General features: G+C 39.6%; 1 protein-coding gene across 2 annotated transcripts in view; it reads left to right on the top strand.

Annotated features, from left to right (window-relative positions):
• The window catches only part of DNAJC13 (DnaJ heat shock protein family (Hsp40) member C13), a 157749-nt gene extending 143943 nt beyond the window's left edge, over positions 1 to 13806 (top strand). The window contains exons 53-57 of one of the 2 annotated variants that reach the window (XR_001918368.1): positions 58 to 198; positions 1771 to 1914; positions 7386 to 7485; positions 11948 to 12056; positions 12940 to 13806. Coding sequence is in view for 1 of the 2 variants with exons in the window: in XM_018051322.1 (XP_017906811.1) it covers positions 58 to 198; positions 1771 to 1914; positions 7386 to 7485; positions 12940 to 13046 (492 nt within the window). In the remaining variant the exon portion in view is untranslated. The remainder of the gene's footprint in view (positions 1 to 57; positions 199 to 1770; positions 1915 to 7385; positions 7486 to 11947; positions 12057 to 12939) is intronic. The other variant, XM_018051322.1, reaches the window with a different exon arrangement.

The raw sequence follows: 18482 nt of genomic DNA, 5'->3' as shown, positions 1-18482 counted from the left end.
GTATTTATTGTGTTACATAAATTATTGCTTTCTACAAGTAACCTTCTCTTTTCTTAGCTCTGTGTTCGAACCATGGCATCTTTGGAGACCATTGGCCCACTGATAAATGGAATGAAAAAAAGACCAGATACCATTGGTCTAGCCTGTGAAGCAATTAATAGAATGTTTCAGAAGGAGCAGAGTGAATTAGTAGCACAGGTAAATAACTTTCTAGATTCCTATTTTAGGGAAAGCAACATACCAAACAAATAGATTTTCACTTATTTAGCACTGATTTTGGCTTCCCTGACTTGGCAGAGAGGTGACTTGTGAGCTGGTGCATGTACAATTTTTTATCTTATACAGATACACATACCGGATGAAACATGTTTATATACACACAGAAAAGATGGGCCAGCTACCAAAAATCTTTCCAGTGTCAAAGTACTTTTATGATGTTTGAATTTTAAATTTTGATTGGTTACTAAGCATTTATCCTTAACTAGCTTTATAAAATTTGGTTTATCCTTTTTGAAAGATTCAGTCTTGTTTACTCATTTCTTTAAGTCACGTTTGAAAAGCACACCAAGGTTTTTATAGTCCTTTTCAAAGAGAATATAAAAGAAGACTAATGAAAAGAAGACTTGATGGATTCCATTGTAAAGTAGTAGCAGACATCAAGAAAACAAAAAACATACAATTTAAAAATCATTGAAAAAGTTACCCTTCTAAAATATAACTCTTTAAAATATAAGTCATTCTGCACTTAAAAATTCTTCAGTGGTTTCCCATTATCTACCAGATGACCAAGTTACATCTGACATCCTTAACCTGAATACAAGGCCCTACATCCTTATTATCTGGCTCTCCTATTTTCCAGCCCTTTTTCCTCTCAGATCATCTCTCTCCACCCACCCCTGCTTCCATCCCTGTTCCTCATTCACGCAAGTTAGAAGTACTGGGTACATTTCAAGGAGATAATTAGATGCTCTGAGGTTCAGACTTATAACTGACTAGGTGGATTGTTGTATTAGAAAGAACATGAGCTAGTTCTGCCACTTGATGGCTCTGTGACCTCAGGCATGTTATTTAGCCTTAACAGTACTCAGATTCCTCATCTGTAAAATAAAGCTATGGCTTCTCACAAGGTTGTTCTGAGAATAATATCTGTAAAAAGAGGAACACTTACTAAATGTTAGTTGCTTTTTCACCTCTTCATTTTGAATTTCAGAGTGGGCATTGAAAATTGTGTGGTACCAGAGTATTACTTAGCTTTTATTAGGCCGGTAGAAAATGTATGGTTGACTGTAAAGGTTGATGTTTTAGGAGAATGTGAAAAACATTAATATTCTCCAAATATTGTTTCACATCAGTATATGTCATTAGAAGAGGCAGGCCAGTATACTGGCTATAAGCTCAGGTTCTGTTCTTAATAGGTCTAGATACAGAGTCCATTGCCACCTAGCTCTGTGACTGTCAAGGCCTTCATGTGTTGATTTTTCCATCAATAATAATTGTGCCTTCATCATTTAATTTGGGGAGGATTAAGTAAAATAATCAGCATATAACATTTAGAATAGTTGATGGAAGAGAATAACATCTCATTTAGTAAAAATGTCACCCCTACCCCCAAATTCTGTCTCTGGAATTAAATCGGAGTGTCCTCTTCCAGGTAGGGTCCTGGGAGTGAAATTATTTCCTCAGTGGATGGCTTACATTTTTTTTAAAGCATATGTATGTGTATATGCACACATACATACACACACATATATACTTAATATTTTCTTCTAGGCCTTGAAAGTAGATTTGGTCCCATACCTTTTAAAATTACTTGAAGGCATTGGCCTTGAAAATCTGGACAGCCCAGCAGCCACAAAGGCTCAGATTGTTAAAGCTCTCAAGGCAATGACTAGAAGCCTGCAGCATGGAGAACAGGTGAGTCTGCACAGAGGTAATTTTGATCTGTTAATTATGACAAGGCATTTTCGAAACCAGGGGTCTTAACTGTTGGTGATACTAGCATAGCTGCCTCATAAACACAAACCGCATACTCAAATGGGGCTTCCCTGGTAGCTCAGTGGTAAAGAATCCTTCTGCCAGTGCAGGAGATGTGGGTTTGATCCCTGGGTCAGGAAGATCCCCTGGAGAACGAAATGGCTCCCGACTTCAATCTTCTTATCTGAGAAATCCCGTGGACAGAGGATCCTGGCAGGCTATAGTCCATGGGGTTGCAAAAGAGTCTGACACAACTTAGCAACTAAACAACAAATAGTCAGCAGGAGGATTCTTTCTCTGGATAGTGATAGCATGTTGTACATTCTTAAGCATAGAAGAATGTTGAACATTTAGTGCTGACTAAGATTAACTTTCAATTCTAGAAGATATTGTGAAATAGTGATAACCAGTTTTGCTGACTCTACCATAATACCTTTAAAAAGATACAGAATATCATTTTAGTTTCATCTCTTTCATTAGCACTTACAAAGTGTTGGCCATTAGCCCAACAAAGTCTCTTTTGTTGTAACTTAGATGTGTATTAATGTATTATCATCTGGGCTTCCCTGGTGGCTCAGACAGTGAAGAATCCACCTGCAATTCAGGAGACCCAGTTTCAGTCCCTGGGTCAGGAAGATCCCCTGGAGAAGGGGATGGCTACCCCTCCAGTATTCTTAACTGGAGAATTCCATGAACTTATGAGGCTGAGGGACTACAGTCCATGGCGTGGCAAAGAGTCAGACATAGCTGAGAGAGTAACACTCCACTCTACAATTGTTTCAGCTACGTGCACACACCTAGTTCAAACCAGTTCAATAATTTTATTTTCCTCATTGGTTTTATTCTTAATATTGCTTCTAAAAAATTCCTCATTCATTATTATTATATAGTCCATTTAGTAATGCTCTTTTTTTTTTAATTGAAGCAAAATTCACATAACGTAAAATTAACCCTTTTAAACTGAAAAATTCACTGATCCTCAGTACATTAACAATGTTGTGGGTTTTCCCTGGTGGTCCAATGGTTAAAAATCCACCTGCCAATGCAGAGGTTGCAGCTTTGATCCTTGATCCCACATGTGGAGAATCCCACATGGCTCGGGACTACTAAGCCTGTGCACCAAAACTACTGAGACCCCCGCACCCTAGAGCACAAGGTGAAACCTGTATACAAGAGAAGCCACTGCATGAGAAGCATGCACGCCACAACTAGAGGGTAGCCGCTGCTCTACAACTGGAGAAAGCCCACGTGCAGCAGTGAATATGAGCACAACTGAAAAAAGTTACATAACCGCTGCCTACCTAGTTCCCCCAAATAGTAATTAAGTAGTTATTTCCCATTTCTTCTTTCCCTCAGCTTCTGGCAGTCACCACTCTTATTTTCTAGGAATTCTGGACATTTCACATAAGTGGAATTATGCAGTATGTGACCTGTGTCTGGCTTCTTCCTCTTGGCATGTTTTCAGGGTTCAACTGTGTTACAGTGTGTTTCAGCACTTAATACCTTTTTAAGGCTGAATAATGTTCCATTGTATGTATATGCCATGTTTACCCATTTATCCATTCTTAGGTATTTGGACTGTTTCTATTTACTAATGTTCTTCTGTAGGTTTAAACTGACTTAAAGCTTTCCTTTAGTGAATCCACTGTGTGTGTATGTTCCAACTAAAGCATTTTTTATGCCATTTTCCCTTCTAGCAGACTTATTGTTTGAGCTGTTTGGAGTGAAAATAAAGAAGAGAGATGGCATGTGCTATTGCAGTCATTAACTATATGTTTATTAAATTTACCTGTGGGTGTTCTGAATGCCAAGCACAGGCATTCCTGTGTACCATGTGCCCCCAGTCATGCTCCCTTCAACTTGCCACTGGATTCCTGTTGATGAGAATTAACGCAGCAACTCTTGATAACCACCTTCCACTCACAAGGGAAGGAAAGAATTACACTAGTTTCCAAAGTAGGACCTTCAGCACATTCACAGCAAATCACTTTCACCACTGCTTTGCTCCAGAAGACAGAGAGTCTTTTGGACTCTCATGGTCCCCATGTATGTATCTACTTTAATGCTTCCCATTATGTTATCTGGCACCATCTATCTCTTTCCTAGACTGTAGGCACTTCAGGGACAGAAAATGTCTTTCTCATCTTTGTGTCCACTGTGGAACCTATGATTTAGGCGCTCCATAAATATTTGATCTGAACCTTGATATGTGAAAGATACCCTCTACGTTGGAATTTCCTAAGTTGTTTTTTTTTTTTTTTAATCTTTTTCCTAGAAAGAAACATGTCTTGCCTCTTAGGATACATTTACACACAAGTCATTTATACTGCACATTTTATATGTGATAGACTGATACTTTCTAGATTGTTCATTGTTGTTCAGTCGCTAAGTCGTGTCTGAGTCTGCAGCCGCGTGGACTGCAGCACACCGTGTTTTCTCTGTCCTGCACTATTTCCTGGCATTTGTTCAAACTCACATCCATTGAGTCAATGATGCCGTCCAACCGTCTCATCCTTTGTTCCTCCCTACCCCTTCTCCTCCTGCCCTCGGTCTCTCCCAGCGTCAGAGTCTTTTCCAGTGAGTCGGCTCTTTACATCAGGTGGCAAAAGTATTGGAGCTTCGGTATCAGTCCTTCTAATAAATATTCAGGGTTGATTTCCTTTAAGATTGACTGGTTTGATCTCCCTGTGTCCAAGCAACTCTCTAGAATCTTCTCCAGCACCACAGTTCAAAAGCATCAATTCTTTAGCGCTCTGCCTTCTTCATGATACAACTCTCACATCCATACGTGACTACTGGAAAAACCATAGCTTTGACTAGATGGATCTTTATTGGCAAAGTAGTGTCCCTGCTTTTTAATATGCTGTCTAGGTTTATCATAGTTTTTCTTTCATGGAGCAAACGTCTTTTAATTTCATATTTGTAATCACCATCTGTAGTGATTTTGGAGCCTAAATATGTCACTGCTTCCACTTTTTCCCCTTCTGTTTGCCATGAGGTGATAGGACTGGATGCCATGATCTTTGTTTTCTGAGTGGTTAGTTTCAAGCCAGCTTTTTCACTCATTGAGAGGCTCTTTAGTTCCACTTTGTTTTCTGCCATTAGAGTGGTATCATCTGCATATCTGAGGTTGTTGATATTTCTCCCAATAGTCTTGATTCCAGCTTGTGATTCATCCAGCCTAGCATTTCACATGATGTACTTTGCATATAAGTTAAATAAGCAGGGTGACAATATACAGACTTGACGTACTCCTTTCCCAATTTGGAACCAGTCAGTTGTTCCATGTCTGGTTCTAACTGTTGCTTCTTGACCCATTTACAGGTATCAGGAGACAGGAGTGGTGATCTGTTACTCCCATCTCTTAAGAATTTTCCAGTTTGTTTGAGCTATACAGTTTGATCTACTTAGTCAAAAGACTTTCTTGTAGTCAGTGAAGCAGAAGTGAATTTTTTGGAATTCTCTTGCTTTTTCTATGACCCAGTGGATGTTGGCAAATTGATCTCTGATACCTCTGCCTTTTCTAAACCCAGCTTGTATATCTGGAAATTCTTGGTTCACGTACTGCTGAATCCTAGCTTGAAGGATTTTGAGCATTACCTTGCTAGCATGTGAAATGAGTGCAGTTGTACAGTAGTTTGAACATTCTTTGACGTTGCCCTTCTTTGGGATTAGAATGAAAACTGACCTTTTCCATCCCTGTGGCCATGGCTGAGTTTTCCAAATTTGCAGACGTACTGAGTTCAGCACTTTAAAACAGCATCAACCTTTAGGATTTTAAATACCTCAGCTGGAGTTCAATCACCTCCGTTAGCTTTGTTCATAGTAATGCTTCCTAAGGCCCACTTGACTTCATGCTTCTGGATGTCTGGCTCTAGGTGAGTGACCATACCATCGTGCTTATACGGGTCATCAAGACCTGTTTTGTGTAGTTATCCTATGTATTCTTGCCACCTCTTCTTAATCTCTTCTGCTTCTGTTAGATCCTCACTGTTTCTGTCCTTTATTGTGCCTGTCCTTGCATGAAATATTCCCTTGATACCTCCAGTTTTCTTGAAGAGCTCTCTAGGCTTCCCCATTCTATTTCCCCCCCTCTATTTCTTTGCATTGTTCATTGAAGAAGGCCTTCTTATCTCTTGTTGCTATTCTCTGGAACTCTGCATTCAGTTGCGCATATGTTTTCCTTCCTCCTTTGCCTTTCACTTCTCTCCTTTCCTCAGCTACTTGTGAAGCTTCATCCAACAACCATTTTGCCTTCTTGGATTTCTTTTTCTTTGGGATGGTTTTGGTCCCTGCCTCCTGTACAATGTTATGAACTTCCATTCATAGTTCTTTGGTCATCCTGAATGGCCTAGTGATTTTCCTCAATTTCAGCCTGAATTTTGCAATAAGTATCTGATACTTTGAACCACAGTGACTTCTAGGTCTTGTTTTGACTGTCTGTGTAGAGCATCTCCATCCTTGGTTGCAAAGAACGTAATCATTCTGATTTTTGTATTGACCATCTAGTGATGTCCATGTGTAGAGTCATCTCTCGGGTTATTGGAAAAGCATGTTTGCTGTGACCAGCATGTTCTCTTGACAAAACTGTTAGCCTTTGCCCTACTTCATTTTGTACCCCAAGGCCAAACTTGCCTGTTATTCCAGGTATCTCTTGACTTCCTACTTTTGCATTCGAATCCCTTATGATGAAAAGGACATCTTTTTTGGGGTATTATTAGTAGTTCTAGGAAGTATTCTAGGTCTTCATAGAACCACTCAGTTTCAGCTTCTTTGGCATCAGCAATTGGAACATAGATTTAGATTATTGTGATGTTAAATATTTTGCCTTGGAAATGAACCAGGATCAGGTTCTGTTGTTGAAATTGCACCCGAGTACTGCATTTCAGACTCTTTGTTGACTCTGAGGATTTCTTCTAGGGTATTCTTGGCCACAGTAGTAGATATAATGGTCATATGAATTAAATTCACCCAGTCCTGTCTATTTTAGTTCACTGATTCCTTCTAACAGGTCACATCCATAGTTTGAAAGAGTGCTTTAAATGTTAGCTTGAATTTTGCAATATTTTGTCCCCAAATCGCTTCCTCAGAAATACTTCATGAGCCGACACCACAGTCAGCCAGTTGTTACTATCACATGAATATCTTACTGCCCAAATTACATACAAAGCAATAAGTCTGAATAGTCTAGTCCAAGTTTAGAGGGAAGACTGAGTTAGGCATTTCTTTGGGTCTGGTTTAATGAGATCTGCCTGGTGTAGAATGTTTGATGAATGTGAGGTCTTGGTTCATCTTTGCCCCTTTCCTGAGTTGGCCTCTTTGGTTTGTCTTAGAAGTTTGCTTTTTCTTTTTAATCTAATCTACCAACATCCAGTTTGTTTATGTTCAAAGAGTTTGTTTTACTTCCCTAGGTGAATGAAATCCTGTCTCGTTCTTCAGTCTGGAGTGCCTTCAAAGATCAGAAACATGATTTGTTTATTTCTGAGTCACAAACAGCAGGATACCTCACAGGTAAACCAAAGCACACCCAATTCTCTTTCCTAAGACATATGGCACCATGTAGCCATATGGACCTTCCTTTTGCCCTGTCTAGACTGAAAACAGCGTTTAGAGAGTTTTCCTAGATTCCTGTTATAACTACCCATCTTGGAGATGTCATGGACATGCAGTGGACCCCTGATTCTAGCCCAGACAACATACGGACTGTTGTGGTGTTGAATGTATGCTGACTGCAAAGCGGACCCTGATCAGTTTTTAACCCAGCTAATCCAGGATGTCATACTTAATATTTTGGGTATGGCTGTATTAAAATGTTTATCTTAAACATGCACATAAAGATTGGAGAAGTATTTACTCAGAATTATCAGTATCAGAAACGTGATAGCATCATTCCATTCTGCCAGATTAATAGATTGAAGTTCTACCTGTGCACGCTCACATGTCAAATATTTTTTCTTCTAAGTTACCAGTGATTAATCTGTAATTTTGTTAAATATTTAAGGCTTGTATTCTCATGGGAGGAAATATATGGGTGCCATGAAGGAAAGGATATTTTGCTGCCTGGGGGTCAAAAGAAGCTCCAGATATTTGTCCATTTGGCACACTTATTTTAACATAATAATTCTGAAATACTCATTTTCATATTGGCTTCTGTTTAAAAGCTTCTGTTTAAAAAGAAGGTCATAGCATTAAACTACTAAATGCTGAAAAATGAAATATAGTCTTTGGTATTAAAGTTTTTAGTTTGAAATTAACCTTAGGAGTATTAAGTATTTCTTGCCATTGCCTGAAATTATAGTGTATTTTTTAAAATGTCAGCCCTGCAACCTCCTCTAACCAGAGATGATGTAGGTAAATTAAGAGAAAAAATTACTACCCAGTATTTCTCATACCAGTGTGATTGTTTTAATAATCCTTATCACTAGTATAGAAATTTATAAATCCTGAAGACTAAATCTTGAATAATCCAAAATAGGGACTTTGGAGAAAGTTTGCATGGTTTTAATTTTAGAATTGATTGTGACATTACTGCTTTTTTCTCCACTGTGACCTCTTTAATATTAATCCACTCAAATTTATAATCAGAGCTGTAGAGTTTACAAACATGGGGTGCTGTGACTGCCAGCCATGTGTGTACATAAGAGTAGAGTACCATAGGTCTCCCTTCTCATTTTCCCATCACCTGCCCCATGTTGACTATGGAGAGAGATACCTAGAATATGGTCTTAGTCTCTTCCAGATCTTTCAAGCTTTAGCTTCTAAGTAGGAGTATGACCTCATAGACACACCAAGAACTTTACCTCTTTAAATTCTGCCCAGAAAGTTTACACAATGCCACCTTTTTTGTAAGTAAGAATTGTATGATTGAAAAATCTGCCTAATTTTTTTCTAGCTCAGAGTAAACTTACTTAAAATTTGACCTTGAATAGGGAGATATGTAGGTTATAAGCATCCCTAGGAAGGCATCATCTAATTCTTTTGTCCTTGAGTGACCTTCACATCCATTGACCTTACTGGATGGAATAAAAGACTGCAGGTGGTCCTTGATGTACTAACAGCTGTGGGTCAAGTGGTCTATGGTTAGAAAACACAAGAGAGAAGGATTTATCTTTAGAGACCTAGAGTTTCTTTCAAAATCATTTGTGTCCTCAGCCCCACTCGGATTTCCTAATATTATAGAAAAAGTTCAGGGATTAAAAAGATTTCTGTCTTACCTTTCTTTTTACTGGGATCCTTGTCGTGGCTTCTGAATGAGTTGTGGGAAGCAGCTTTGATGAGCTGTAAAGAGTGAAGGTTAGCAGAGGAGAAAGGCTTTGGTTTGTGAATTTTTTCACATCCTTGGTCCAGCTCAAGAGGCAGAAATTCTAATAAAGCCATCAAAGTGGAGGGTGGTATAAATCCCACCCTGGAAAGGGCCTCGGGTTACTGTGTCTATTATGAACGTCATTGCTGAAGCCTGCAGTCACATCAGTCAACACAGGACAATCTGGACTAGTTCTGAGCTGTGTTGGCCCCCAAACTGTCCGGTTCATAGTGCATCATCAAGCTGGTATGTTCTTTTGTTGTGAAAGTACTGCCAGTTGAACTGATGTTTATTTATTGCTCGGGTTACCAATTAGTTTTGTGTTTGAACTTTTCTGTTGATATGTTGCGTGTCATTGTTTGATAAAAGGGGCAAGTACTACTAATAATGATAAGAGCTCATTATGTGAAACTCCATGGAATGTATACAATGTTGTATTGAATTGGAATTTTAAATTTACTCCATCCTTCCTTCAGTCTTGAGAAGATTCAGATTGTACCAAGCCCCTCTGTAATCAGTTTGCAAATAAAATAAGGTACTGTGAGAACACAAGTCATCGTCAGCCCTTTCTTCTGATATGTGGACTTACTTAGGAGATGGAGATAAAGTTAATTACTATTTCAAAATAAGATTGGAATGACCAAAAATACATTCATGATTTTCTTCCTGGCTGCTGAGGAAATGTCATTCAGTCACATGCTCAGAGTTTGGAATAAAAATTAAAATATTCTAGGCCAGATTACTCAGTGTTGATAAGTTGAGATGGGACTGACTCCCTAGACTGGCATATTGTTATGTCTTATGATAAATGTTCATCAAAAGTGCCTTGATGGAACTTTACCCATGGTGTGGATTAGCTGTATCTGCTCACTGTCCAGGGCCCTGGGTTACTTAACCATTTCTTAGGTTCTAGAAGAGCTTGGTGCTGACAAGCATTTCAGCAGTGAAAATCCTCAAATTTCCTCACCCAGGAAATCAATAGAGAAAGAAAAAACAGGGAAAGGGAGAGAAACAGGCCAAGGCAAAGATGCTTTTAGGAGCTGGAATTGGAGATGAAAAACTTTGTACTGTACACTTAATTATTCTACTTAATTAGAGGCAGGTGGGATAGTTAACTTGGCTTCCTAAGGTCATCAGAGGGAGAGAGGGAGTGTTTCTTGGGCCTCTTATCAGACTAGTTCATTAGATCTTTGCACAATTGGGTTTTTTATTACCTTTTGTTTTTGTCTTTATATATGTCCAAGACTACACAATGGGAGCCATGTTAGGAAAGATTTCCTAAGGTCAATGTCAGTTTATAGTAGGACACTGCTGCCGAGGCAGGGCTTCCTTTTTTTTTTTTAATTTTCCCCACTGAATATCCCATGTTCATTTTCACCAAAGCCCACGGTCCTTTCACTACTCTATTGTAGCCAATTCCATTCTGTGGGATTCTTTGTTGATTTTTATCTTTTCTCTTCCCTCTTAAGTCCAGCAGCCTTACACGGTGTGCCATGTACCCCATTTCTGGCAGGCCCTACTCTTTGTTCCCACATGTCTCTGGAGAAAACACTGCTCCATCCTAGCAGACTGTAGCTTCTTGCCCCTAGAAACCAGACATGTCTGGAAGAGGCCAGAGATGTGAGGGAGAGAGCATCTCAGACTTCATTTAAAGAAATATCAGGAATTGACCTGTCTTTCCTAAAGAGGCAAATGGTGGCACTAGAATTTGATCTCCCCTGGATAATCCTTCAGGGTCCATTGTCCACAGTTTATATTTTAGCCCAGAGGTTCCCAAACTTTCTCAGTTCACAGTGCCTTCATAGCTTAGTGATTTTTTTTCTTTATCCCTAGACCAAAAGAAATAGTAATTAATTTTATTAAGTAGTTACATTCAAACAACTTGAGAGTAGTTGTACGGTATCCAACAGATGTCACTGTGTCTCCAGATTTAAAATATTCAGTGGTGTCCCAGAATTTGCCCGAGTGCCTCAGCATGTAGTCTGAGAACTACGTCCTTGGTCCATTTTGTATATGTAGCACTCGTGATTTGGTCTCATAATCAATTTGTTTGATGTGAACAAAGTTGACCGCACAATCAGAAGTGCTCAGGGACTATACCAATCTGTAGTGTTCAGGGGGTTGTTATTAAGGGTTTATTCCCTAGCAATCTTGCTGCTGCCTAGGGTCCAGAGTGAAACATTGGCAGGAAGTAATATAATGGTGTGGCACTGTAGCTCTGAACTGCCTGTCAATGGGGTGTATCTCTGCCTGTCAAGGGGGTGTGTCTCCTGTCCTCCCTACTGTTTCTGCTGAGCAGTCTGTATAAGGCCTGGTGTCCTGATTAATTGACAGTAGGGGTTGATAGATGTAAGCCCACCATGCCTTAAAAGGCAGAGAATCCTTAAGTTTTCTAAGTTCAAAGTTCCACGTGCCTGGGCATTCCAGGTGGCATGTGGCAGTTCATGCAGGCTGAGTTGTCTCTGGCTGCGTGTAACCACGTGCTACAGTGTCTGCTTTCTTCAAATCCTCAGTACAAATGCTCAAGAGGTTAAAAAAAAAAAAGATGAATCTATACTGTTCCCTTTTGTCCTACTTCAGTCCCTATTACACCTTAGCCTTTCAACCTGCTCTGCTGTTTGCACTTCCTTACAACTTCCCTTGCTGCTTATATTTCTTTTCTCCCCTCAGGTGTCTCTCCTTCCCTTCTCACTGGCAGCAGCCCCCTTCACCTCAGGAGCGGACTTTAGATCCGCTCTGCCAGGCAGCTTGCTAACTTCTGTGTAGCTCTCTGAAGCAGGTAGAGAACCATTTTGCTAAATGCATGCCACTTCCTCTGCCTTTCTAGTCCTAACCCTTCAATGTTCCCTAGCCGTTTGCTTTGTTTCCTATGATTTCAGCTAAAAATATTGCTCAATATGTAGTAGTATGCTATAGTACAGTGTCTTTTGCAAATACTTTGTACAGTTGTGCAATGATTCTGAGGTGTAATTAAATGTCCCTGCAGTGTCTTAAGTTAAACTAGAAGGCTAAAGCCATTATATGCTCATAGGACACATCTTGATAAATGCTGGGATAATGGCATTTTTATGCACTAGAGACTTAAGAGTCAAGACATATAAAACTAAAATACTAATACCTTTTCCATAGCATTCATGTTTTGACCTATGACTAGGTGTCCACTCAGAGACCCTTGTTCATTTGGTGTTATTTGTTACAGTAGCTTTTCTTTTTCGCCAAATGAAAATAGGTTTAACTTAAGTATAGATGGAGGTGTTTTTGTTGTGAATTTCATCAAGTATGACTTTTAAATGGGCTAACTCAAGTACAGAGTTTATTTCCCTTTTTTTTTTCTCATTTGACATTAGCTGTATCCTTCAGTGCCCAAGATTTTTTTTTTAATGAACTTCCCAGATGTGAGAAGGGAAAATTTTTCCATGTTTCCTCACCAGTGTTACTGTCTAGCATAAATTTTGAAATGATTTTTAACTTTGTCATATAGTAAAGGCAAACCATGAAAATGGTGTTGCAGGTGTTTAAGATTTCGTTGTATGCTTAGATAATCCTAATAGATTGCATCAGGTCCTTGTGATGGGATGCTTGACCTGGTTCTCACATTTTCATAAAGGTCCGTGTTCTCACATGACTGCTCTTTAGAAGGTTTTCCTTTTTTTCTCTTGCAGGACCTGGAGTTGCTGGCTACCTTACTGCAGGGACATCCTCATCAGTCATGTCCAACTTGCCGCCTCCTGTAGACCATGAGGCAGGTGACCTTGGCTATCAGACATGAAACTTTCATGAGAGACAATAAACGCTGAAAGGCCAGTGCCCTGTCCACATTCCTCCAGCTGATCCATTGAAGAAAACTCTTAACTGCCTTTCTCCTGGTTTCATGACAGTGTTATTCCTTTTTCTATAAATATATTTTTATTTAGGAAAAAAGTCAGTGATTCTAATTGTATCACGTTGTGAGAAAGCACTCTGTGGATCAACCTAAGTGGATACACAAGAATTTTTTTTCTTGATGTATGTAAGCACATTTTGTTCCTTTATATCTGTTTACAAGACTGTGAATCAAAAAGACAAAGCTTTCTTCCTAGTTTTTATAATGTTTTTTCGAATTAGTGCGACTGTGGGGTTGAACTGCAGTCTACAGAGATTGGGAAATCAAAGTCACTCAGCCCCCAGAAGGGCATCTCCCTCTCCTGTCTCAAGTCTGCCTGGCTGTTCTCCCATTGTTGAACACTTTGAGGTTTTGTCCTTGCAGCTGTTCACTGGTATCCTCTCCTCAATCATTTAACCTCCTGAGAGCTCACAGTACACGTTGATATATATAACTGGCTTTACCAAATTGAATGAAAAAGGAGCTTGTGCAAAAAAATTTAAAAACAGATGTCAAGATGTTATGTAAGAGATTAGTGTAATTGTGAAATGTTCTATACATTATCAAATATATAAAACTTTCTATATTGAATGTACATTATACAGATCATTCATATGTGTACATAAAATTTTAAAAATAAAGGGAATTGACTGCTTTGTTAATGATATCCATTCTAGTTTAATTTTTCCCTTTAAAGACTTTATATTTTTATTTCTAAGATAGATTTAGTAGTGGTAGTAAACACAGACTTTGCCTCACAATTCCAGTATCTCATACAGACAGCTACATTGACATGCCTGATCATTCCTAAATCCCTTCATTAATATTTCAGCACATCTATATTTCCAGGCACAGCATCTCATTTATTTTTCATACAGTATTCAAGGAGGGGTCAAACTGTTAATAAATATAGTTTAATGTGTGTGACACATTAATTACAATATTTTTAAGAGGAGATTAAAGAGGGAGAGGAGGTTTCAAATAAAGATTTCAGCATTCAGGTCATCTTATATGATCACAAACTACAAAGAAAAATATAAACATGTAAAATACGTATAAGAACCACGTTTATTACAGGGTTGGTGTGCAAGAAGAGCTGGAGTAGACACTTAATTCCTATCATAACTTGCTGATTGAAAATTTTACATCAGATTTAAGATTATGAAGTAATACACCCATGTAAATATTTTAACATATAATTAGGATTTGTTTCTAAAAGGCAATAGTTTGTCATAAAAATACGTCCATTGAGAGATTCTAACAGCTGGTTTTGAGTAGGTGTTTTAGGAGAGCATAACTCAGCACAATATATTTCCTTTAAATACTAAAGGAACATGGATATTGTGGATGATTTTAATATTTAAAGATCAATTTAAATAAATATGTGGTTGTTGATGTTTGAATATCAATAACAGCTCATCTTTATTAAACATTATGCCAAACATTTTATAAAGTGTTGTACATGCATAACTTCGTTTAATCCTCAGAGGACATCTCATTTGACATTAGCTATGTTGCTGATATAATTCCCATTTTCCAGGTGAAGAATAAGAAGCTCAGAGAGGCAACACTGCTCAGAGGCAAACTTACTGAAAGTCACATTATTAGTAAGTAACAGAGTAGGAAATCAAAACTTAGTTTTACTTGACACTATTCTGAGCCACTATCTGGAGGTAACCATAATATCAAATAGGTATATGTGACTAGGAAGAGTAAGTTGCTTGTTTTTCATTTTTAAACTGTTTTGTTATGTTTTTTGGGGCTGTACTGTGAGGTATGTGAGATCTTAGTTCCCCAACTAGGGATCAAACCCGGGCTCCTTGTATTGGGAGTGTGAAAACCACCAGGGAAGTCCCCATTTTTAAACATTTTTATTGTAAACTTAAACAAGTACAGAAAGTCTTACTGAAAAAATTAGTTTAATCAGTTATTATAAGGCAAATCACCTTTGAGCTCCCAGCCAGGTGAAGAACTTTGCCAGCCTTTCCAGTAGCCCCATCATGTTCCCCAATCAGAATCATCTCCACTCCCTCCAAAAGTGACCACTTGTCTGACACTTCCTTGTGTTCCTTAGTTCATCACCCAGTGTGTACATCCCTGGACACCAGAGTTGTCTTGCTATTTTTCTTTTTAAAATTTCTTCAAGTCTGTTAATCTGGCTACCTTTCCTTCCCTTTTCCCCATCACTTGTCTGTTGAAGTCCCCAGGACCATCTAGCTTGTTGATTTTCCCACAGTTGGAAATTGCTGATCAGATACTTCTGATGCAGTTCAGCCTTGTCCTCTATTCTCTTTGGGGGTAGAGGTTTTATCTGAGGTTTATGCATGGGGAGATTTGCCCTGAGAGGAAAAAGTAAGACAGCATGAGCCAGGTAACAGGAAAGTAAGTATAGAACATCTGGAGGGGTAGGATATTATGGTGTGGGTAGCATATAGGGATCCAAAGAGAACCTAACCTGAGATCCAGGGAGGAACCGCTTTGGGTGTGTCCTGAGTGCCAAGCTGAGGCAATAACATTGCAGCAGGCCTCAGTGTGATTCACAAATGAGAGCTGTGCTTTTAAATACAGTGGGCTGTGATCAGTTTGGTGTGTTTGTTGAAGGGGAGGGTGATGAGAAGTGGCAAAGCTGAAGGACACTAATAACACACAGCCCATCTCAGGAGCAGTGCAGGGGACGAACCCTGAAATGGGCAGAAGACCACTCCTGGATGTCACCTGTAAGCCCGAGTGAGGATTGTCACTAGATAGTCAGCTCAAGAAGCCTTTTCAGCCAGAAAATTCTACAGTCCCTTTCCTGATGCATAAGTTGTCCATTATGTGATGAAATGTATCTAAATGCCTAAACTTTATTAGGATTTGGGGAAGAGCAATTTGCAGAAAATATTACAGATAACCTGAGTCTGTTTCTGGCATCCCATTGATGAGGAATTTAACTTCCTGCTTGCATTTTTAGGAATGCATGTGTGTTAAGGCGCTTCAGTCATGTCTGACTTTTGTGACCCCGTGGACTGTAGCCCACCAGGCTCCCCTGTCCATTGGATTTCCCAGGCAAGAAAGTCGGTGGCCATGCCCTCCTCCAGGTCTTTTTCCCGACCCAGGGAATGAACCCGTGTCTGTTACATCTGCTGCACTGGCAGGCGGATTCTTTACCACTAGTGAGCGCCACCTCGGAAGCCTCCTCCTATATGGCATAAACTTTCCTTTTAGTGGCCGGGGGCTGTAAACAATGAATGCAAAGACTTCCTTGGGCTTATTCCCTTATCTATAAAATAATGTTGATCATCCTTAACCCAGATATGCAGATGACACCACCCTTATGGCAGAAAGTGAAGAGGAACTAAAAATTAGCCTCTTGATGAAAGTGAAAGAAGAGAGTGAAAAAGTTGGCTTAAAGCTCAACATTCAGAAAACTAAGATCATGGCATCTGGTCCCATCACTTCATGGGAAATAGATGGGGAAACAGTAGAAACAGTGTCAGACTATTTTGGGGGGCTCCAAAATCACTGCAGATGGTGACTGCAGCCATGAAATTAAAACATGCTTACTCCTTGGAAGAAAAGTTATGACCAACCTAGATAGCATATTCAAAAGCAGAGACATTACTTTGCTGACTAAGGTCCATCTAGTCAAGGCTATGGTTTTTCCAGTGGTCATATATGGATGTGAGAGTTGGACTGTGAAGAAGGCTGAGCACCGAAGAATTGATGCTTTTGAACTGTGGTGTTGGAGAAGACTCTTGAGAGTCCCTTGGACTGCAAGGAGATCCAACCGGTCCATTCTGAAGATCAGCCCTGAGATTTCTTTGGAAGGACTGATGCTAAAGCTGAAACTCCAGTACTTTGGCCACCTCATGCGAAGAGTTGACTCACTGGAAAAGACTCAGATGCTGGGAGGGATTGGGGGCAGGAGGAGAAGGGGACGACCATGGATGAGATGGCTGGATGGCATCACTGACTCGATGGACGCGAGTCTGAGTGAACTCTGGGAGTTGGTGATGGACAGGGAGGCCTGGCGTGCTGCGATTCATGGGGTTGCAAAGAGCCGGACACGACTGAGCGACTGAACTGAACTGAACTGAATCCTTAACCCATCCTTCCCAGGGCTGTTGTGAGGATTAAATACTGCTGTGAGAATTAAATACTGCTGTGAGAAAAGGTTGGTAAATGTGAGGCCTGACCCAAGTGATAAAGTTGAGCTGCTGTTTCAGTAGTTCTCATTGTTTTCATTCTTGGGATCAGGAAGAGGGTGAAACAAATCTCAAGGACCTTTAGATCAACCTAAAGGGATTTGTAATTTTTTTTTAAGTAGTTATGTTGCTATATAATTGCCAACTAAAAAGTCATTATCTTGGCTGAAGAATCAGAGATGCCATAATCTTTGCTTAGCAAGACCATCTGTTTCCTACAAACTGAAACATCTTTTCTCTTGATCTGCCTGTTTACCAGTACATAGGTCCAAGAAGCAAGAATGACTTAAATTCACTTCCAAATTGAGAAGCATGCCTGACAACCAAGTTGAACGAAGAATTCTGTCCTAAAACTAAAACATAGACTGTTTACACAGTCAAGTGAGTCTCGTTGTAAATGTAGAATTCAGTTTGGAGTCCGTGGATTAGAAAAAGCTAGAGAATCCTGAATTTCTTGGGAAACTGACATCTAGCAGGCAGGGCTGCCTGGACAACAGCAACCAGCCTCTTATTTGCATTTCTATATGAAAAGACCAGAAAAACCTTGGCCTGCAAAGGTCCAGTGGGTGGGTACAGAGGGATGGCAGTTGTGCTGATCAGAGAGCAGCCTCTGCTCGGCTCCACTGAGCTGAGGGCAGAGCAGTCACAGGGTGCTGAATCAAATCCCGATTTCAGTGTGAAGTTGGACTTTAAAATCTGGGCAACCCATTCAAAGTTTTTAAAACCAAATGGGACATGCAATGAGTACCTGCAAATTAGATTTGACACAAAGAGTTTCAGTTCCCTTAACATGAGATTAAAAAATAGTGGTTGCAAGGAGTTGGATGAGTTAGCTTTCTGTCTAATGACTTAATTGTTAAATCATTTGTATTTTTAAGTGACTGAACTCCTGTTACAGTATGGGGTAGTTTTACCGTCAGGTGTACTCAGGCTGCTTTTATGAAGAGAGGGAAGAAGACTTCTGAGAAGCCATTGTTATGAACTGAATGTTTGTTCCTCACCCCTACAAACTCATGTTGAATCCCAAAGCCCCAGTGTATTTGGAAATAGTCTTTAGCAAGTGATTAGGGTTAGATGCGGTCATGAGGGTGTAGCCCTCATGATGGGATTAATAAGAAGAGACACCAGAGAGCTTGCTCTCTTTCTCCCTGTGTGC

This window comes from Capra hircus, chromosome 1, assembly GCF_001704415.2.
Source record: "Capra hircus breed San Clemente chromosome 1, ASM170441v1, whole genome shotgun sequence".
NCBI lineage: Eukaryota > Metazoa > Chordata > Mammalia > Artiodactyla > Bovidae > Capra > Capra hircus.
This window is presented reverse-complemented; position numbering and strand designations above follow the sequence as displayed.